The sequence below is a fragment of the Rousettus aegyptiacus genome, unplaced genomic scaffold, assembly GCF_014176215.1.
Source record: "Rousettus aegyptiacus isolate mRouAeg1 unplaced genomic scaffold, mRouAeg1.p scaffold_m13_p_11, whole genome shotgun sequence".
NCBI lineage: Eukaryota > Metazoa > Chordata > Mammalia > Chiroptera > Pteropodidae > Rousettus > Rousettus aegyptiacus.
Genome location: NW_023416286.1, coordinates 10,867,839 through 10,891,302, shown reverse-complemented (window position 1 = coordinate 10,891,302; position 23,464 = coordinate 10,867,839). Strand labels below are relative to the sequence as shown.

The 23,464-nt window shown below is 41.7% G+C and overlaps 1 protein-coding gene and 1 pseudogene across 6 annotated transcripts in view; one reads left to right on the top strand and one right to left on the bottom strand.

The window, feature by feature from the left end:
* DCLK1 (doublecortin like kinase 1) overlaps positions 1-23,464 on the top strand; it is a 305,559-nt gene that overhangs the window by 248,610 nt on the left and 33,485 nt on the right. For all 6 annotated transcript variants that reach the window (XM_016151071.2, XM_016151070.2, XM_016151075.2 and 3 more), the window contains 5 exons: positions 6,197-6,254; positions 6,750-6,869; positions 10,545-10,691; positions 21,198-21,331; positions 23,113-23,190. In XM_016151071.2, coding sequence (XP_016006557.1) covers positions 6,197-6,254; positions 6,750-6,869; positions 10,545-10,691; positions 21,198-21,331; positions 23,113-23,190 — 537 coding nt within the window. The remainder of the gene's footprint in view (positions 1-6,196; positions 6,255-6,749; positions 6,870-10,544; positions 10,692-21,197; positions 21,332-23,112; positions 23,191-23,464) is intronic.
* Positions 22,480-22,597, bottom strand: LOC118609846 (annotated as a pseudogene).

Here is a 23,464-nt window from a genome sequence, read left to right as displayed (position 1 = left end):
ACTGAGTAGTTTTTTTCTACACTATTTCAAGACATTTTTAGAGGTCAGACCTTCAAGTATAAAGTGTATATCTCATGAGCAATCACAAAATTCAATATAATAACTTTAAAAAACTTTAAAATGCATATGTACTGATCCCAACAGAAATGATATTTAATGCATTAAAATGTTTTCTAATGAATGAGACGGGCACTCTTGTGAGCCAAAGGGCAGGGTTTGGAGTGAAGGGTTTATGTGGGATCTCAATGCCTAAAGGATAGTAGCTGTGGCTGCTAGATGAGGAAGTGACAAGTAATGAAGCTACCGCCAGATTAAGGCTGCCTCGATTCCCAAGCCCAGCGTTAGATTTGGAATTTGTTTCTTGAGAGCTTGCTTGCTTTAAGGGAGCGTGTGTTCAGCTAGCAGCTTCCCCGCAGAGCTGGGTGAGCAGGGTGCTAAATTGTCAGGGGACCTCATCCCATTCCCAGAGGCAGAGAGCCCGCTGTCTCCTGGGCGCTGGGCTGGGGTGTCCACGCTTCCCTGTTGCTCTTCTCTGCCCCCACTGGGGCTGGGTTCCCAGCTGGGTCCTCAGCACCATAAGAACAGTGCTTCAGCTCGCTGGGGCACGCTGCCTCCCCGAGAGGACGCCTCGGGTGGGAGCTCCAGCCTGCAGGCTTCGGAATTTGCTCTACTGCCCAGGTCATTGATTTAGAAGCACAGTGCACAGTAGAGCTGGAGCCTGCGCAGGGCCCGGACGCCACAGGGGCCCTTCCTTTGGCCCTTCCTTCCACTGATTTGCTCCGCGAGCCCTTTGCCACTCTTGGAAGATGCTGTCCCACCCGAGGTCGTGGAGCCCCACTATCCCCCCCTCCATGATGCACATCCAACTTTGCTCCACCCCAACCCACTGGCAGCACTGAGTCCTCCCCGACAGTGACAGCACACATAACAGCAGCCACTCTTCAGGAGGGAGGCCCTGAATAGGCAGCGTGGGAGACCCCTTAGCTGTCACAGCCAGGCCACTGTTTCTCCTCTCATCCTCTTGCTGGCTCGCCCTCAACAGTTTGCCCACTTCTTGGGTTTCTGCCAAGTATAGGTGATGTCCCATTACTTTCCTGGTCTCACACCTCCAAAAACAGGAGCCACTGCTGTTGACCGAGCATAAACCATGCGCAAGGCCCTTAACTTATTTCATTTAATTATCCTGAGAATCCCATAGTATCGGTACTGTTTCCATTTCATACAAAGACAGCCTGGAGACGTTAAATGCCCAAGGTCACTCAGCCAGTAAGTACTGAGCAAAACATAGCTTCGAGCCCAGCTCCAAACCCCATGCATCTGACAACTCGACCCCACTCCTTCCAACAAGGAGTCTCCCAGAAGAATTTAGCTTAGCTGAGCCAAAGTCACACACATTTGTCCCTGTGCAGAGAAGACAAATTAAGTCAGGAAAACCATTCCTAAGATAATGGATGGAAGTGTGTGTGTGTGTGTGTGTGTGTGTGTGTGTGTTTATATAACCTTATATTTCATCTATACATTTACCGATTGCGAATCTGACCGATACTAACTTTTATTTCCACTGTAGCAGAAATTCTCATTTTTAGCAGATTGCCATACTCTTCCACTGTGGGGTAACTGGTTATTTGCCAGCATTCATCATCTGTTGGGTCTGGCATGGTGGCCATGTGCTGTTTGTCCTGGCTCGTACACGGATCAGAATGGCATCTTAGTTCAACAATACTGGTCTTCCCACAATAGATATTTTTCATTTCTCCATCCAGAATTAATTTATTTCTTTCTAGTTTGGATCATGTTTATTTTGCACGAGTTCACATCTTGCGCCTCATTGTACAAACCTTCAGAATCTAAATACCAGATTGCTCCAAAAATTGTTAAGTATTCCTCTCCCGCTGAACGGGGACATATGGCATGTGCTCTGTCTCCCCAGACGTACCATGAAACATTCTTTTAATATTTTCTAGAGGTCCAAGAAAATACAAGAGCTAAGAATGTTGTGAATGGCGCACATTGCTTGTGGGTACATTCCGCCATATTTTGAAGGATGAATATATCTTAGTAAGAGCAAGAATGTCCCTCCTCTGTTAATAACGTGCTGTCACAGGGAAGATTTTCCTACACCAGTGGCTTCAATATCAATGTCGCCCTGGCCCCGCTTTCCGTGGTCCCATGCCAGCACATGCTTTGATGGTAGCTGCCAGGGCCGCTTAGATTTCTGCCTGTCCCCCAGCAGCAGTTTTTCCGAGTGGCCATCAAGAGCCCCTAGAACATTCTAAAGGAAGGTGGCAGACCAAGATGTGCTCAATTTTGAAGCTATTTTCTGGAGGCCTCAGAGAAAAGGCAAATTGCTGAAAAGCCTAACAGGAGGTCAGAGCACAGAGAGAGGGCTGGCTTTCCTGGCCCCGTGAGGGCTGATTAACCACGCAAGCCACGAATGACATGGTCATGAGCAGTGACGGTGTCTCTGGTGGCTCTTGACCTTCCTCCCCATCTGCACTGCGTATGTTTGTTAGTAATACAGGCGTCAGGACTGCATTAAAGTTCTAGCTGCTCAGGATTCCCTCTCCTACTCCTCTGCCTATAAACCTGACGAGCTGCATAGCAAAGCTGCCAGCTTTAGCAATGCACATGGCGGGCTCAAACCCACCCGAACGAGCTGAAACTTTAGTGTCACCAAAATGGGTTGCATCCACGTCTAGAAAAATCTTCATAATTCTCAAAGACCTCGAGGACTACATGCCTATAGTTTGAAGGCATTTCCTTCTGAGTATAATTGAGAGGATGAGTCAAGGTGAATGAAGACTTTGCTCATGGACAGTGTTCTCCCTTCTCTTCTTCTCGAGGATGCTCTGGCACCTGAGAGCCTAGGGTTAGTGTTCAAGTTCGAAATAAAAGCCCACTCTGGAGATGCTAGGCATGGCATGCCAGGATGCCCCAATTCTCTGCTTTCACCAGTCAACCCCTACAGAGGAGGCTGAGTTGTAGCTTTATTAAGATCACCTCGTAAACAAGCACTCTTTGTTGTGACTGTCCTAACTGCCACCATCCTCTGGAGTTTCCACAATTTGACTGACACATTCAGAGGTCCTGCTCATTCAGGCCTGCACTGGGCACTTCTGGGGCTACAAGACACAGCCCCTCTCTGAGAGGAGCAACCCCAAAACAAAGGATTGCCATGAAATTCAACAAATGCTGTGGTAGAGGAATGGTTAAGAAGCTGTTCTTCCTTTTCCACGTATTCTTTTTAAAAACCTTCAAAAGACAACAAAAAATAACAAAAAGCACCTTAGTCCAAGGCAGCCACATGTTCGTCAGCTCCTTCCCCTTCCCAGAAGCATTCTGCTGCCCTCGGGAAGTGAGGTGGCAGGGGCGGGGGCAGCGTGTGGGGAGAAGCCTGACGGGGTCGAGAATCACTAGGGTAAATGAGACAGGTTTCTCCAAGCCATGTTTAGCAAAACATTAAAAATTAGATTCGGTTCATATCCGTAAAACTTGGAAATCTCTTTCTAGTAGTTTGGGCTCTATCCTTGGGTCAAACTAAGAAGGGAGGGGACCTTATGAACCGAGTTCCCTGTGGTCCAGGAGGAAAGCAACGTTGGATTGGCAGCCACTGCTGCTTTCCCCGTGGCATTCGAAGGTTCCATGATTCCGTTCGAGGTCAAGCATATCATTTCGGGAACAAGCAAGCAAATGGCCTGGATTTTCACTAGCTCTTCTTTTCATTATACCTATAGATTCCTTGGGGACAATGACCAGTTCTCACTCACCTCTGTCACTGCTTGCTGAATAATTACATGGGCATAGTGGTCCTCAGAGTTTAGGGTGTGTAGGAAGGAAATACTTTGTTTAAGGTTTTATTTCTTGTCAACTGTTTTCACTTACTATCTTAAAGTAAGCAGTTAAATTTTTATTCTATGGTATACATTTAGTCCTAACACCTGACTTTAGGCTCATTTTCCTGACTCAGCTGCTTTCCTATAAACATATATTTCCAGTAATAAGGGTTTTATTATGACTTTATAGTTCAGCCCTCAAGGAATCAAGAAAGAAAATTCGCAGTACTAATTTTGGTGGTCCCCGCAAGGCTCTCTGCCTGGTATAAAGTATAGGTCAGTCTCATGGAGTGTTTAATCCTATCATTTAATCCTGCAGAGTGACCCACAGGGCCCTTTTCCCCAGAAGCAAACAGAGATTAAATGGCAAACACGAGGAATCACAAAGCTCGGAGAATCCCTCTGCTCACCGGCACCGTCCTGTCTATCTGTCCGCTTTGCACGGGCGTGGAACCAAATGCCCGCTCTGTCCTCCCTCTTTGGCCCTTCCTAGGACTGCTGGATTTTATCAGTCCATGGGTCCAGACTCACCTGCCATTGACTGAGACCTTTTAAACTAGCTAGGAAGTTGCTTGTGGATTTTAATCTCAGATTTGCTTTATCATGATTTCTTAGTGAATCCAGAAATACTTCAACTTTTAGTATTCCTTGATTAGGTCTCAAATTTGCACAGTCTTCATAAGTCTCTTGAGAGGAGGCTCCTTAAAGGGCCCTGTGAGCTCTCTATGATGTGTGTAACCACTTTCTCATTCATCCGTTTGCCCATACATTTTAAATTTCTAGTGCTAAATCTTCTGTTTTCCTCTCACTGAAGTGCTTTTTCTCCACCCCTCCCCCACGGCTCATGCTTCTCTCCATCACGGCCTCCACCACAGCCTCTCTGCCCAGCTGTGGGCCTGAAGACTCAGCCAAGACCCAGTCAACAAAGGGCATCCCTAGACCTCTTAGTCCATTTGCTCATGGGGCTGGAGCAATCAGGGTTTGTCTGGACACCCCATATCTCTGCAGGAGAGCCTCCCTAAGACAGAGGGCTTCGCCTTCTCTCGTCTGATTGGAAAAGACAGAATAAGAAAGTCTGATTGGTGGAGAAAATTGTCTTCCAAGTGATTATTTTATTCTGGTTTTAGTCACCAGATATAATTATAATAATTTGGTCAATGTTTACTGTTTTCCACAAACTAAAACCATGCAGAGGCCTGAAATTGTAGGGGGAGAAGCATTTTTAGACACATATGACAAGATGGGTTTCTAAAATGCCCTTCATCAATATCTTAATCTGTTTATAGGCAGATGCTCTATATAACTAGGACTCCCACCCCACACACTTTAATTCTCCACACTGATGATTTTAAAACCCTATCTTAACGTTTTGTTTTTTATCAACCCCATTCCCACTGTATTCCTCTGGAGTCCTAAAATTGGGTTTTATCTGTAGATGACAGGCTGGGCCGTCTTGGTTTCCCACCAGAATGAAAGGGCATTGCTCACCAAATATAGGTTTAGTATGATTAGTAAGTAAGCATTGTGTTCTTCGACAACAGACGTGTGCCGTTTGGCACCACAGTGCTTTAGAAGTGTCAGCACAAGTCAGGAAGCTATTTAAAGGCAGCAGGCTGACCACACCATCCCTCCCACCCCCGCTGCAGAGCGGGGCAGTGTCGGGCTATATGCGAAGGCAGCCGAGACCCCAAGGGCGCAAAGCCCTGATTTGAACACTGCCATCTGGCTTTGGGAAAGTGAGTTAATTTTAACTGTCACCTCCACTTTATTTCTGTGAAATGAGACAGCCATCAAAGGCCCAAGAGGTCACAGGAAGCTTGGGTCAGGGCCATACCCATTTCTGCACATCGAGCACATTACCCACGAGTTCTCCAGCCGACCGCACATGCTTGCACACTGAGCCCGAGTCTAACGAACATGAACTGCTTCTTTAGAGTGTTCAGTGGCACCGTGCGAACCATCCAGAAAACTGACATGTCCACACTTCGTGGAGAGAGAACCTCAGGAGAAGCTGGGAAGAGGAGGTGCTGAAACGCATCTGTTTTAAGTCCTGATGTGTCACTGCAGGGCAGGCAGGGCGGCGTAGCAGAGGAGTCAGTTACTCACAGCGGAAGCAGTAGTGCCGGTTCTAGAACCAGTGTGGCCACATCCATAGCTCTTGAGGTTTCTGTGCTGCCATATTGTTCTTACACTTGTTCAACCCCTAGGAGTTTACATATTTCTTTTAAAAAAGGAAAAGAGTTATTTACAAAATATTTATATCATGATGCAAGACCTATGGGAAAAGAAAATAATCCCGAACATGATGATGATTCAATAGATCTGAAATTAAGTTTACATTTTTAAAAATTTTCTCTTTTCAGGTCGACTGCTAGGGAGTATGCCCTGAAAATTATCAAGAAAAGCAAATGCCGAGGCAAAGTATGTATAAAGTTCATTCTTATGAAAATATAGTGTTTGGGGGTAGAAACACAGGGATCAGCTCCCGAATAAACATAAGTTCACCCCATTTGTTGTATTTTGATGGAACAGAATGTTGTATACTAATTAGGATATAACTTTATTCTGTAAATAGTCCTGGAATAAAAGTTAGCTGGAGTGATTTGATGTTATTTCTGCTCCTTATCTTTGTTTGCTTGTTTACTTTCTACCATTACTTTATAATCTAAGTTTCATTACATCCTACATGAACTTATAGTTATCGTGATAGATTCTGAAATCACAAGTGTCATCTAGGGACCTTCAGCATCTTTTGGCAATTCTAGGCTATCTGAACATCAGAATCTAAGATGTACTCTTATATTTTACCCAATTACACGCCCCTTGATCTCCACATAGTGTAGTTTTACTCATTTGAGTTAGCGCCTCCTACGCGTGGCTGTGTATGTTGATTAAGATCACTTCTCCCTTGGACAGGAGCACATGATCCAGAACGAGGTGTCTATCTTAAGGAGAGTGAAGCACCCCAATATCGTTCTTCTAATTGAAGAGATGGATGTGCCAACTGAACTGTACCTTGTCATGGAATTGGTAAAGGTGTGTGTTTTGGAAAAAGAAATACCTATACAAGGCAGCACACTTTTTGGTAAAATACAGCTCTTCATTTCTTCCCATCGATACTCAATCTGTCACCTCTATCCACTGGCATCATGGTTAAGAGTATTAAACTAGGATTAAACCACAAGAGTGCAGGTCCCAGCCTTGACCTAAATAGCTTCCTGACCTCTGTATACCTCTCTGTGTTGCAGTTCCCTCATGTGTAAAATGAGAATAATACTGGTACCCACCTGGGAGTGTTGTGAGGCTGAGAGGGATGACTTCCATCAGTTTGTGTGACACAGAAAGTGTAGATACCAGTACGATCGTTGTTGATATTATCATAGTAGAAATTGTTCATTCTTCCATGATCTACATCCAAAGGTATCACCCATTCCTATAAAAGCAAGCTTTAAGCTTTTAGTCACCAATGTAATAGAAAAATAGCACAGTCCTAATAATAACGTGATAGTCTACCACCTTTTAGTGAATTCTGTCACAAAAAATTATATTTTCATTCTATTAAATCACAGACTATAGACATGGCCAAATGTTGGTAACGGTTGCGTGGTGATGAAAGGTGACTTTCCTATCCCCTCTGCTTCCATATTGAAATTTTCAGTAACTAGAAGTTTTAAAATATTGAATGTTTAGATCTCATGAAGTTATATTTTTCTCAAACCTTTGTATTGTGCTAATCCAACTGATGGTGTAAATCATTTCTACGTTAGTGGTGAAGTGTCATAGATGAGTCACACCACCTTGCTCAACCCTGCACTGTTAGAGCCTGGATCTACACACCAGGCTGCTGGCAGAAATCATGTGCTGTTTCCTTTTGTAAACATTTCAGACGGAGAAATCATCTAATAAATGAATCTGTTACTAGACAGAAAATGTTCATCCTAGGACCTTTAAACTTTCATTACTCAGAGTTGCTTACTTTAGATCTGTTCATTTTTTTTTTAATTTTTTTTTCCTTAATGGTTATTTATATTTATAGATGAAACCTTTTTTCTATTTTGGGTTAGGATTTGTTTCTTTCAGAGAGAGGAGGGCTTGTTTGTAGTATCACAAGTTTGTTGTCATGTTTGAAGCTGAGGGAGATAAAAAAATGTTAAATGATTATTACAACAAAGAAAGGTTGATTTCATTTAGTTAGAAGACTTTCACGTTGGTTTGGTAATTACCAACATTGTGAATTAGCACCAAAAGTAGTATTTTTATAAAGATGTAAACTTGAGACCAAAATCTTCAAACTATTTCAATTACCCCTCTGTTTGCTATTAAAAATTGATTAGCTCCCTGTTGTTGGTGATTTTTGGAGATCTAAGACTAAATTTAATTTGAAGATGAGAAATAAAAGAGGCAAAGGCTCAAGAGTTTGGAACACATTTTGTGGGAAATCTTAGTCTGATTGTCAGTTACAGGCTTAGTCCGGTGACTGTGGCTAAGAGTAACCTAAGGAAGTCTTCATGTCACCTAACAGGCCTTGCGAATATTCCCGAGGTGACCAAGAGAGCCTAACAAGGCCAGAGAGGGTCTACATAGTCCAGCCTTGAGACTCCTAGATCATACCACTAGATCATACTCTTAAATTTAGCCTGCCCCAGAACTGCTGTGAGGCCGGGTCTGGAAATGAAGGCCAATCCCAGGCTCGACCCGAAAGGTTCCCATAATGTCCCCCCTGAGAAATTTCACTGGGGCTGTGCTTAAACCCCAAGAGTCCAGTGGTGTGCCAAAGAGTGCCTGAAGATGTAAGAAAAACAAGGCCTGTATGCTGGAAAACAATGCAGTAACGGTTATTAAAAGTGAATTCCACAATTATTAAGAACAGGACTTCAGACTTTTGCCTGCTGAAGTGTGCACATGCCAACTGCTTACTGCACAGAGGAAGGCAGCCTGGTGCAGGGGGGCCCTGCAGCCAGGCCCCGAGGGAGCAACAGGAGTTAGACAGAGTAGACAGAGGGGACATTCTGGGAAAAGGGCTCTGGTGAGGAGGAGTTTGGATACAGAGTGATTTGGGCTTGTTTTGATGACCAGGGAAAAGATATCATACCTGGAGCGAGAAAGTCTAGTTAGTGCCAAGAGATGAGATTAGACCAGTTAGAAGGAAGGCTGGGGGCAGAATATGGAGAGCCGTGAGAAAAGAAAGCTGATTTCTTGCAGAGAGAAAGAAAAGCTGTATCAACCCGTCGCGTGGGAAGATGACAGTCAGTGCACAAGATGCACTGGATACAGAGCCCACAGAAGCGCGCAGGTTGTCAGGCCACATGACAACGGTCCTGGGATGAAGGAACAAGAACGCTCACCCAGTAGGTGGGGGAGGATGGCCAGGGAGGGTGTGAATGAGGCGTGCCGTAAGGGAAGGGCTGTTCGGATTCCTTGACTCCTCTGCTGAGGGTGAAGAGGAAGTCAGATTACGGGATGCCTGGAGCCTAGATGACCAGGACAGGGTGCGGGCTGCAGGGCCACCGCATACATCCCCAGACGGGTCCTACTGCATCGGGGTGCTGTTCACGTCCACCACAGTGAAAATCCTGCCCCCTGCGGCAGCGTGGAAATGACTGGCAAACCTGCTTAGCACAGCCTTACTTTTGAGAGAAACAGAAAGTCAAGAGAGAAGGTATTTATTTTGGAAAAAATGTATGTGTTTCAACAATTTGGGTTGACTGGTCAGTGGGACTGCCTCCCGAGGTTGTCCAGAGCATCCGGAGGCCGAGCCGCAGGGCGAGAATCGAAGGTTGTCAGCCTACAAGTGCTTTGTTCTGCTTTTGCTAATTAAAAAGAAAAATTGAGTCCTGACCACACTAGGTAATAGATGAACACAATTGGCTACTGTGCTTGGCTGCTTGGTGCATCATATGCGAGAATGATGCAAACACGGTTAGTAAATCAGACCCGACTTCTTGGATTGGGTTCAAATACATGGAACTAAAGTTGGAGGGTAAAATCATTTCATTTCACCAAATAATAAATTAGCCGGGAACAAGGGAAACAGAAGTCCAATGAATAGTGGTGCTAGAAAACCTCCTTGGAATTTTCTCCAGCCTCTTCCCTCCTCTCTCATCTTCGGAATGACAGTGTCTGGACCTTTTCTCTGTTCCTTAAAGAAGCACAGTATTGATAAAGAAAACACTACGCCCACTGCAGGAGAGCTGAGTCTAGAGAATGAAGGGAGTGTGTGTGTGTGTGTGTGTGTGTGTGTGTGTGTGCGCGCGTGTGTGTGTGTTTCACAAGGCAGAAGAGCATTTTGTTGAGGATGCGGTTTGCAGTATTACCTGTTTCCCATTTTGGAGGTTATGGATTTGAACTTCTGCTGGGAGTTGGTATGAGGCACGCAGAACAGGCCACCAGGACACGCAGGTGTCACAGCGCCTCTGCCCTGGAGACCCGGCTCCACCTCTCCTCCCTGCGGGGGATGTGGAAAGGTCACCAGTCTGAGGGCAGAAAGGCCCCACCTGCTTCTTTCTTTGAGCTCTGGAAGGAAATGTCTTTTGCAGCAGAGGGAGAAATCCCCACAAGGTCTCTGGGAGAGGGAGGTGGCCAGGAAAGCCCGGGGAGCCCAAAGGTCCTGCACGCACCCTTCATTTCCTTTATGGCGTGTCAGGCCCCCTCCAGGCAGCCACGTTGGACCGTCTGCTAAACGTGCCGCTCTACCTGCTGCTCTCTCCTCAGGGCGGAGACCTCTTTGATGCCATTACTTCCACTAACAAATACACCGAGCGAGACGCCAGTGGGATGCTGTACAACCTGGCCAGCGCCATCAAGTACCTGCACAGCCTGAACATCGTGCACCGCGACATCAAGCCCGAGAACCTGCTGGTAAGGGAGGGTCCGACGTCAGGCGCCTGAGCTCCAAGGACTCACGGGCAAACGTGAAGTTTTCTCTCTTCTTTTCTATTTCCTTTTCTTTCTTTAAAAAAAAAAAAAAAAAAATATATATATATATATATATATATATATATATATATATATATATATATATAAAATCTTGAAGGCTACTTTACAGCTGGGCTTCAGTAACTAGCTGAAAACTAGTCTTGCAAGTTGATCTATAAGGGTTAGTAGGTCACTACAAGCACTGACCTTACTAGCAAATAACAGCCCGAGGCTGAGTGGGAACAGGCTCGGAGGTCTAGGCCTGGGCTAACACCCCCGCCAGGCCAAGAGAGTCAAAAACACCTATTTATATTTTTTACCAACAACACTTTTGTGTTTGAAAGTTTTACTTGGGGACAAAAAAAAAGCAAGCCCTTTTAGACTTTGCGAGTTTCCCAAGTTTACATCTCAATAATATGCTCTAAAAGCCAAGAGAATAAATCATAATGGGTTTTAGAGACAGCAGCCCCGCAGCATGAAAGCAAACACGATGAAGACCGGTTTGGAACATCAGAGGCACTACCCGCCTCACAGCTTTGGTTTGCTCTCCCTGACTCGCCATCCCTGAGGTTCCCCATGAAGGCGTCTGAGCGTCCTTTCTGGGTCCATTGTTCAGGGGAGGTATTGGAAAGAATGAGGAAAGAATAAAGAAACTAAGACTGGGTGTCAGGGACTGTCCCTGGTGAATATGGGAATGACATAAATTTTGCTAGCTCTTCATGCTGGAATTTTAATGAAAGCTATTCAGTTTCACCTCCCAAGATGATGGTTCTTCTACTTCATTATCCAACCCCGAGAGTCACGTATTATTATATGTGAGTATGAGTCTGTCCATTTCTTCAGAAATCTGGGAATTGGGGATCTCTTTCTAAAGCAGTGTTTCTCCAAGGGTGGTCCAAAGACCCCCTGCCTCAGAATTAGTCCCAGATGCCTGTTAAAAATGCAAATTTCTGAGCCTCCCTGCAGCCCTACCAAACCAGACTCTGGTGACTGGTGACAGGGTGCAGATGTGCGTGGCGGCGGGCTCTCCCACATGATCTGATCTGCATGAACACTCGAGTTCAAAAGCAGACGAGCAGCCCAAGTGCCACTACACGATAAAGGCCGATAAGGCCTGCTGTTAAGGAGAAGCACCTATGAGTGCCCGCTGTGTGAGGCTTTAAACTCATTTTCTCACTAAATTCTCATGAGAGCTGTATGGGGGTTTAATTACTGCCCCATTTCAGGTGTAAGGAAACTGAGTGCCTAGGAGTTCAGAGGTCTGCCCAAGGCCATAACACCTCGTAAGTGGAAGAGCCAAGATCTCGACCTAGCTCTGTCGCCCTCCAAAGCCCAAGCTATAACCACAAGAGGACATAAAGCTAGGAATGAGGGAGAGTGGTTTATGGCAGGTTTACTGTGCGCTGTGTGTTATGCCAGGGAACAGAGCCACACATGTGGACATTCGAGTAGGGAAAACAGACACTCGAGAAATAAATATGCAAGCAATTAATTCATTTGCAATTATGTTAGTAATCTTGTGGCTACTGGCTGATGGAAGCAGCTGAGGTCAAACGGTGGAGTTCTGACTTAATTGCACCTCAAATTCCGCATCTCTGCGGTAACCTAAACGTTCCTTTCCGCATAGCTGCCTTGGTGAGCCGCAGCAATTTGCTCTCGTCTGCATTCATTATTCCTGAATTATGTGAGATTTTGTCATGGGAACAGACTTACAACTGGGCCTTTGTTTAAAAACTTCTCTAAGTTCCAAAATGTCCATGATTGAAAATTAGAGTTTTTCTTCCCTTCCCCCCTTTGCAGTTCAGTTTTGCTTTCCACCAGAGTGTTATCTATTGCTGTAAATGCCATAAATGATTACACAGCAGTGCACTTTTTCCAACATTACAATTTGCAGGATGCATTGTAAGTATTGTGTTCATTCGAACATATTTTAAATAACTCAAAAAGGAAAAGTTCTTCCTTTCTTTTCCAAGTTAATACTTATCAATCATTATAATTATTCCGAATATGGTTTTAAAATATACATATGAAAAACTGAAGTAATTCTGCTTCTCCAATATAGTAATTTCTTACTATAGGAGACTGTTAAGGGTTGGTCAGTTTTGCAAGAATAGATTTATTATAGGATAAAATAGATAGAAGTATAGAATAAGTTTAACAAAATTAGGTTGACATCACTAATTGCATTTGAGACCTCTGTCAATGTCACATTGTGCGGAAAAAGAACTACCATGGGGCAGACATTCACATACTCAGGATATATAGACAGATGGACAAAAGTTCAAACCAAGTACTTCACTCTTCCACTGGCTAGTCTTATGACCTTAAACAAGTTGCCTAACTCCTTTCAGCCTCCTTTAAAGAAACTTTATGAAGATAAAGAGGTTAATTCCCTTCCTTTTTATTTCCTCTTTATTTGTAATAAAAATTAAATTATCCCTAAAAATAAACTGTTTAACAATAAAATTGTATATTATAAAAATCATCTATCTTTTACCTTTTTTTGACATTTCTTTTAAAATTTTGCTATTTACTTATGCATGGATTTGCCATTTCCTGGCAAAACATAGCGCTAGAGACAATTGTATAAAAAATGCTATAATAAATTTAATGTAAAGATTTTTAAGTCTATTTTTAACTACATACTTTACATTGCTGTTATATTAGGATACCTCAAAAAATTTATAAATGTTTAGACTACTAGCAAGATTTTTGCTAATTAAGGGTTTGTTATAACTAGCAAAGTATTATTTATAAATGTTAATTCAGCTATCGATTCATTTTATATAGAACAAATGTATATACAGAACTCTTAGAATTTTTTATTTTCAATTCTGATAGACCAATATAAAAATGACATAGCTTGGCCTTAAGGACCTATATTGATCATATGAATGATTTATTCAAGTTTAAGTATTTGGTCAGGTCAGTGAGAAATATTATTTGATTTGCAGTGATGTTTCTCACCATATTTTAGGTGAAAATTGGGAACTGATTCAATATTGATATCTTTTACAATTTTATTATTGTATCATTACTAAGTTTTTTTGCACACAAGTTGATTATGCTGATGATTTTATGTGGTTTGTTTTGCTTTGTCAGGCCCGATGCTTAATAATTATACGGGTGAGCGACAGGTCGATGAGAGAGTGAATGAGTGATACTTCTTCATAGAACAGAGGACAGATCTAACGTGACAAGTCATTCTCCACTCAGAAACAAAAAGCAAAAAACTTAGAGATAAACTGCTTTCAATTTACACAAGTCGCCACTAGATAGCGAGCTTGTAGCCTTGGCAACACAACTGTGTAGGATCCTGCATTTCTTCTAGCCAACTGTCAGGGTCTTTTTAAAATGTATACACAGATTCCACCTCCTTAGGAAAGTGAAAAGCTTTACTGGCAAAAATATAATGTATATCTCTAGTTCTTATTAGATTCCAGAAACAAACATAATAATTTTCTTGAAATATAAAATTTTATTTTCAGAAACCATATCTCTCCTGATCAGAAACTTTTTTTAAAAAGACTCTATGCCCACTCATAGCTGCCCATCAAAATGGCATATGTGGCTCACGACCCTCCTTTTCACTAAAGGGATTTTACCCTGTTTTCACTAAGCAATAACTGTAGTTGTGTGCCAGCCCTTAGTTTCCAGGTCAAGCCAACCCCAAGCTCACAAAATAGAAAATTTCCTTCTGACTTCATCTCATCTCTTAACCCCAAAATAAACCCATTTTGTGATAGGATAGCCAACTGCACTGGTAGACAAGGCAAGCGCCACAGATAGAGTGTGCCTCGGGGTCATACACAAAAACATATTTGAGTCGATTTGTTGTCAGTCTCCTATACTACAGACTTGCTGCCATAGTGTTGATCAGTGTATTGGGCCATAGGTCTCACAGGAGTCTGTCTCTAGACCCGCTTGCCCTAATCAGCATTACCGGTGAGCTGAAGTGAAGGTGTGTTATATCACATGACACAGTTAAGATCCAAAAAATATGTTTAGCTCTATAAAGGTCCAAAATCAGTAAGATGAAATTCAACAAGATATCATCATAAACCCCCATGGACTAAGTGGCTGAGGTATAGCTGTTTTAATGATCATTGCAGAAAGCAATAATGGGGAAAACTTGGCCTGAACAAGTCAAAGGTTAGTAGTTGAACATAAGTCAGTGTGAGTTTCAGTGTGATGTGACTTCTAAAACTACAATACACCGTTAGACTCCTTTCACTAAAAGAGTGCCACCATCAGGGGAGCCCACTGCCTGTTCACACCACGTTGTCCCTAGGCCGAGGGACCGGAACATATGGTTTGGGGGCCTAGAGTGTAAGTGGAATACGGTGGCACTTGTCAAATACAGGAGACGCTGCCAAACGGAAGATGGGAAACTTTTCTGGGCTGACTTTGAGAGCACTGACCTCAAACTAAAGAGCAGACGTTAATGGGCACAAGATTTGAGGTTGACATAGGGAAAACTTTCTAACAACTACACCTGTTTGAAAATTAAGTGGCCTTTGTTACAGGTAGCTTGCAGTCATTGGAAATGTCCAAGTAGAAAGCGAATGGTCACTTTACATAGATGTTTAGAAAAAAAATTCTGCTGTCTGAATTTGGTTGAGAGTTGAGGGAATAGAGAAGAAACACAATATTTTCTCCCAAGTTACCGCATTTCCTGAGGGCCCCTCTCCAAGGCCCTCTGATTCCCCCAGGGAGAAGACAGGGAGTAAAAGTGTAGTGTGTCTCTGTGGTTGGTCTGTGTCTGTCTTCCTGCTCATTCCTCTGTCATTAAGGACTTCATTTCATTTTAAAATGGCATGGCCTGACTGGGCTAGCAAAGATTAATAAAATAATAATAATATTAATAATAATAATGTACAGTATTGGCAGAGATATGAGGTTATTTCATATGGATTATGTAAGAGTAAATTGACAGAGCCTTTCTGAAAAGTAATTTGGTGATATAGAACCACAGCCTTAAAATAATATGTGTATCCTGACCAGGTAATTCTACTTCCAGAAATATAGCCTAAAGAAAAAAATCACATGTAGAGTTTATCTCAGTGTTTCTTAGTATGGAAAAAAAAGTATAGAGAAACAACTTATATCAGGGCACTGATCAGTTAAATAGGATAGGGAGACAGGAGTACATTCTGGTTAGAATCAGTCATTTGAATGTATGTGAGCTTAAGTTCTGGCTTTGCCACTTGTTAGCTGGTTACTTAACATCTCTGAGCTTCAATGTTCTCATCTGCAAAATATCAGCAAGATGACTTAATAGGGTTGTTTGTGAAGATCGAGTGGAACAATGAGTGGGACAATGGCTGGCATATCCCATGTACTCCATAAATGGCAGTGCAGTCGTCATTGGGGTTATTACTATGCTGCATCCATACAATGGAGTATCCAGTAACCACTAACAATCGTGATGCAGACATATGCTTATTCACTTGGGAGAACTTCAGGGTGTATTGTCCACTGGAAAAGAAAAGCAGGCGGGAGAAAGAAAGCTCTGGAAGTCCAAACTCCAAAATGTTAACAACGGCTATTTCTAGGTTATTCAAGAATATGGGCGATTTTCTTTCCTCTGTAATTTCTATCTTTTCTAATTTTCCCGCAATGACATATTGCATATTACTTGTGTGCCAAAAATGTAATACAATTTTTAAAAATTGAAATGATGTTGACTTCCCACAGCTTTAACAAAACCCTAGGATATACAATTGCTAACAGAATCCAGAATGTTTTATGTATCACACTGCAGCTGCAAAGAACTCCTTTTTAGATAGTTTCATGACCATTTTAAAGTGAGGATGAGAAGAATCAGGTTTCCTGGGGTCTCCATTCACTTTGTCTTCCCAGATTTCTCTAGTGTAAAACTATTTTATTTTTTCCTCTAATATTGTTACCACTATTCTGACTTACTTCCTTCTGACTTCCATAAAACCTTTATTATTTTTATTATTTCATTTAACTTTTGATTTCATAAAGATTTTATAAGTGGGTATTTAATGGTTTTAGTTTTTCTCAACTCTAAAGTATGTGGACCATAAAGTACAATTTGCAAACTAATTCCCTGCATAAATGTCATTATATTTCACTTTTTAAAGATTAAAGATGTAAATTTAATCTATTTTCCTTAGAAAGGATCATAAAGACCACATACTGTGGCTGGAAGAAAATCAATGTCTTTTTAAAGGGGCTCTATATTTGTTAAATACTAAATCGACATTTTTTTCATGGCTTTGTCGATTTCATGCCACTTTTGTTCAATTCTATTTGGTGAAATAATTTTTAGTACTTATTGAGCTCCTCTGTAAAAGATATCTCAGTGGTTACTAATGATTCATTAGCCAGCATTTCAACAGGGTTATCTTAGGGTTCACAGCAACGTTGCGAATTATGTTTGTTCCAACACATCTGTTACATTAGTAGCTTTTAGTTTTCTGTTATGAGAATTTCAGAAACCATTTGACTGGGTTTACGTTAGCTGTGAATTTTCTTATTTTTTTATGGCCAACGGCTGCATTTTATGACTCATATTAACTCTTTTATTTTTTCAAATAACTTTTCCAAATGGTGTCAGTTTCTAATCCATGGGAAATCAGACATATGCCCAAACATCTACTGTTCAGAAAGTTACAGTTACTGTGAAACCCTAATTAATGAAAAGGAAACAAAAATAAAACTCTTCTTTAAAAAAGAAAAATCTTGTGTAAAATATCAGGATGCCAAAAGCCTAATACCTGACCTTTCACTGTATCTATTCTTGGTAGGGCATGCCTTCAGCTCTTAATTGGAACCTTTTTCATAATTGTTGCCATTTAACACATTTAGTCTGTCAAATCACGGGATGTCTTTATAGCCATATAATAAACCCTAGAGAACAACTTCTCCAACTGTAGCCATCTGCAATGATCACAAGAGTAGCTTACAAAATACTGACAGTCTTTACGGTAATAGGATGCATATGGCAGCCCACAATTACGTGTAGCTGCATTCAATTAGTGTTGTACAATTACACAGTTTTATTGCTTAGTTAAAACAGTGAAAGCACTACATACTGGGTAATTTGCACTAATCCCTGTCTCTTTAATAGCCCCTCGGTGTTTAAAATGTAGGAGAACATCTATAGTCTTTAAAGGGCCTGGGATGAACATTAAATTATATCTCATGTCATAGATACTCTTTGATTGACAATTAATGTAACTCCTACCTCATGTGTGGGTCATGTTTTATGAAAGCTTTAAAATACAATTACAGCCTAAAGTCCTTCTTATACCGGAACCCCACATGCTGGAACAGGCTGTCCAAGCCTATGCTTGCGGCCTGCGAATGTCCTGTCTGGAAGATGGTGAGGATGGGGATACATACAGAGCAACAAAGTCAGAATTGTTTCAGAGACTGCTATAAGCCAAGGATTCAGCATTCAGCATTTTAAAGGTGAACATGATAGAAGCTTTTTCGATTCTTAACTTTTAATTAAAAACTTAGTTCAAAGTGAATTTATAGCTGCCATTTGGGAAAATACTTTCTGGAGATGATTTTGTGGTTGCGTGTGCGTGTGTACTCACGTGTGTCTGTTTGAAACAGATGTATTTAGCAATCTGTGATTGTAACAGTTTAATTACTATTTTAAATGGCCTCACTCATACCCCTCTGTGACTGGCTCGGGAAGAGATAAGGCTGAGCGGGGCGCTGATGCCAAGCCCTGGGTGGGCACTTAGGCGAGGTACACCCCGCCTATTGGAGGAGAAGAAGGCTGGAATGCATTCTTCTGCATCCATCTCCCCAAGTGTTGACAGAGAGAAACCCAAAGCAACTTTGTTCCCTGCCCTACCCAACAGTAAGTTAAACAGAATTCCAAACTGGAAGCCTGGACATTTATTCACCTGCAAAAACATTTTTACCAAAGCATTTCTCATAATCTTGTGTCTACAAATGTTTTCAATTACATAGATGAGACAATTCAGACAATTATTTGGTCTGTAAGCTGTTGTCTCTCATAAGCATCATTATAACCTTTTTACGTTCATGAAAATTCTACTATATGTTCTACATATGGTTTCCAAAGCAAAAAGGACATTGTAGAAATGATTAAAGAGACCAAAAAAAAAAAAAAAGTGTGAAAAAGATAGATCCTAGGTATTTTATTTAAATGGTGTTGGTTTATTTAAGAATTATTGTTACTTTTAGGTAATTCTCATTTTCTTTATTTTATGTAGGTTTTTTTAATGCTTTTTTCTTAGTTATTAAAGACTTGAACTTTATTGCTCAGGTATATTAAATATAATTGGTGTAGGGCTATATATGAGATAAAATTCCTGTGAAAATGTAGATGTTCAAAAATAAAACCTTTGCTACCTGTGAAAGAATTACATATTCATAACTAAAATGTAACTTACGACTGAATCTGGCAACATCTGAGTTTGAATCCAACTTTTGAATAAAGTTAGGTGACGATACATAGTACATTTAGAAGAAACACCACAAAATTCTTGTATAAATGGAGATGTGGGAATTAAAATCTGCCCAGTCTCACAAAACATGCTCCATGAATGTTTGGTCGTAATTGAACATCAAAGCAAGAGATTACTTTGTATTTTAGAAAGGTTATTGGTAACAAAACGGACTCAAGGAAGTAAACAATTTGGCTCTGTCTGGGAAAGAAACTAGACAATCTACTGGATGTTTCCATCTCAGATTTCTTTTCATGAAAAACATTTGCTTGTCATTTGGATGACCGGGATGGCCGACATGCAACTTTGGGATTTCTCTTGCCCGAGATCATTTACACTGGGAACGAAACTGCACTTTGCAGCTCTGATACCTTATAGTCCATGACTCAGACTTGTTCGTGCTGACCAGGGCTGGGCGGCTGCTCCAGTATGATAGGAAGGATAGTCTCCCTCCCAGATGACACCTGGGCAAAGCATATCTGTGAGGCGCAAATGGCTTGGATTGTCTTTATTTATCCTGACAACCCAAGCGTGAGTGACCCCATAAGTCTCTGGACACCTGTGAAGGAGCCCAAACTTGACCATGATCAAGGCCCAACATAAAGGCCTCCATGTTCCGAGTGTGGAGAAAATGCAAAAGAATATTTCCTGCCCAGAAAAGAAGGTCTCTGCAGAGAGGGCTGCCTGCCTCTCAGACCCGAATGATCCAAAACAGTGAGGTCCAAATGATCGTTGCCGATACTGCAGCTTAGCCGGCCAAACATCTGCACTGCATGCTGCAGTGAAATGAGCAGTTAATCTACTTTGATATTGACATAATGTGTGTTGGTAGCGCACTCCTGACGTGCGGAGATGTGCCTCGCTGTGCGAGCTTCCAACTGCTGTAGCCAGAGCAGATGATCACAGAGCAGCGACAGAGGAACGGGGGCCTCAGCTGCCTGGGAGAATTATTTTGATGTACGTGGAAAACTTCACCATTTCTGTGAGGCATTTCCTGGTGACTGCCTTTGCTGGGAATATCAGCCTTTGTGGTTCTCTTTCCTTTATCTTATTGATTCCAATGGAGGGCACTGGATTAGAATTCTAAATACCCTTTGATCTTTTCTTTGAAATAATAGAAGTTATTTGGGATACTTTTTAGAGCAGATCCATTTGGTTTGATCCTGGGTTAGAATTAAAGGAGTATAATACTTGCCTATGGTCACATGCATCCTTTTCTTGATTTGTTGGGTGAAAGACTAGAGACTTTTACTGCCTTAATAAGGAAACCTGGACAAAAGGCTGGCTCTACACCTGATAAATCTTTCCAGATTGCCACAGGTGAAATGAAATGTTAATATCCCTTTCAAGTATTTATTTTAAAAACTAAATATTTTAATATACATGTAGAGTTTCTGTTCAATTACTAAAGAACTGCATTTTGAAAGCTTCTTATATGTTAAAATGAAGAGGTACTTATTTTCAGAAATAAGAGATATTGCACTAGAAGTTTTCTGTGTTTCATTGTATTATGTGAACGAGTTTTAATTGTAGAACCATCAAATACAGACAAACAAAAGGAGAAAAAAAACTCCCATAATTTTACTACCCAGAGACAGACAAACCATACTCTCAGTCATTTTTCTTTGTGCATATTTTTTCTTTAATAGACACTTAATGCAAACCAATCTGAAATCTGCTGCCCTCACATCTAAACATAATTCATTTCAATACATACAAACCCGCATCGCCATTTTAATGGCCACGGAGCATCCAATGCATGAATGTACCATAATTTATTTAACAGATTTCCATTTGCTGGCAGTTTATGATGTTTCCAGTTCTACAGTAATCTAAAGAAAGATATTCTTGTATAAAGATATATCTGTTTATAATTGCCTGATATTATATGATAAATATATTAAATTTAAAGCACTCTGCCCCTTATTTCTTCAGGAAAGAGTTTCTGAGCTCTTGGTTAAGATGATTTCACTTTTTGCTTTCATTTTAGGTGTATGAACACCAAGATGGCAGCAAGTCCCTGAAGCTGGGCGACTTTGGACTGGCCACCATTGTGGATGGCCCCCTGTACACAGTCTGTGGCACCCCAACGTACGTGGCTCCAGAAATCATCGCAGAGACTGGGTGAGCACTTCCTGTGTGTCTGCTGAAGCGTTGTGCTTGCAAAAGATCTAGTCTGCTTCCAGAATACGAGAAACAGGACCGCTCTGTCACATCCAGACAAAATCAGCTATCAGATTTCTTTCACTTTTTTTTTTTTCACTTTAAAGTAGGGGTCATTTTCTCTGTTTTCCCAGTCAAGTAGCCAATTACTACAATCTTATTTGGACTTTGTTAAAGGTAAAACAGCAGTCATTAACCCCAGAGTAAAAAATGTGCAAACTAACAAGGAAACATACAGCAATGGCCATTACCTCACTTTTGGAGACAAAAGCAGACACCGCCATATGCAGCCATTGGTCTGGTGGCCGCTTCTCTCAGCTGGCCTTAAGTCTCCACTCTTGGTCCCATTTCGACCCTCTTGGCAACCCATTGGTTTTCTTAGTCATCTGAGGGCCACCGGGAATTTCCAGGTTTCTGTGTGTGGCAGTGTAAGATGAATGAAAATCTCTAGAATGAGGGGAAAAGGTAGGTTGGCTTAATACTTAATAAGGGCCTACCACATACCAGGTTCTAAGCGCCTTCACTTAATTCTTACTCTTCTAGTAGATGATATGATTTCCATTTGACATATAAATAAATTCAGATTCTGATGATCGAATATCATGTAAGTGAGTCAGAATTTGAACTCAGGTCTCTGTGAGCAAAAGGCTCTTTCCATAAAGAGCCTGATTCTTACCAAGGATCATAGGTAGATTTCTGAAGCACTAGCCCTAAACAGAAGGGTTAGGGAGGGACGGGGCAGCAGCAGCAAACCACAGCTAATCGCCTAGGGTGCCCCCACCAACAAGTTGGAGATAGTTTTTCTGCTTGTTCCATCGACCAGAAAGGCAGAAATACCAAATAGACCAGAAGGGAATCCCAATAGGGAAGTCCCCGAGGTAAGATGTGAGGTAATGAGGACTTTTCTGTTCATCGGATTTGAGTGAGTTGGGAGGCCGCATCGGAAGCCATGCCTGACCTCCTCAGACGTCGCTCCTGTTTCTACCGTGAGAACTCTGAGGCCTGCGGGGCGGAGAGTGGTGTGGGGTGGAAGGAGAATTTGGTTGGGCTCCTGAAGACCTTGGCTGGAGCCCAACTTGGCCACTGACTGTTTTTTTTTTTTTTTTTAACACCTACAGCACCTGGTCTTCCTAGGCCGTCTCCCATCCAAGTACTAACCAGGCCCGACCCTGCTTAGCTTTCGAGATCAGACTATATCGGGCACGTTAGGGTGGCATGGCCGTAGACCCGACTGTCATCTTGAGCAAAATTATTAACCCCTCTGAACCTCGATTTCCTCTTGTATAAAATAGGAAGGAATACTATCCTATAAGACTTACGGAGTTGTTGGGAAAACAAAATAAAATAACATATATCAGTGCTTTATAAATTTAAAAATCTCTTAAATGTAATTATTATTTCTAAAATCAGGGAGTTAAATAGTCTCAAGAGTCTATCTCTATCTTAAAATCGATATGACCATAATAAACTTTTTTGCCGAAAGCCTTCATTTACTTATATTTGGGTATGAGCCTAGCCATGCATTACATTGATTTTTATTCATGTGCCCTAGATAGTCTCTTTTTAAATTATTCTTTCCTTGAACTCCGTTTGGCTGGTGGGTTTTAGTTTAGTGTCATTGGGTTTTTTTTATTTTGTCTGGTTCGGTTTTCGGTTTAGAATAGAAGAGTCATCTATTTTGCCATGCCTCACAATTTGTCACGGCCTGATTTTGCTAACTCTGATGTCACTTACTTTTCCAGATATGGCCTCAAGGTGGACATCTGGGCAGCTGGTGTAATCACTTACATCCTGCTGTGTGGTTTCCCTCCGTTCCGTGGGTATGGGCAAGCAACCTTTTACTTAGCACCAACAAAACATTTTTCTATTTTCTCAATGATCTATTCGGCCTTCTTGCACAAAGGAGGCTGCAGCAGGAATAGACCATAATAAGAACCTCACTTATAACGTCTGTTATTTTTCCATGTTGTGCATGCTGATTTACATGCCTTCCACACATCTTCTTCATGTAATGTAAAAACTCATTCTTTCTTAATTTACCAAAACTGTTCCATACTGGCATTTTGAATTGCTTAAAAGCACACATTTTATACA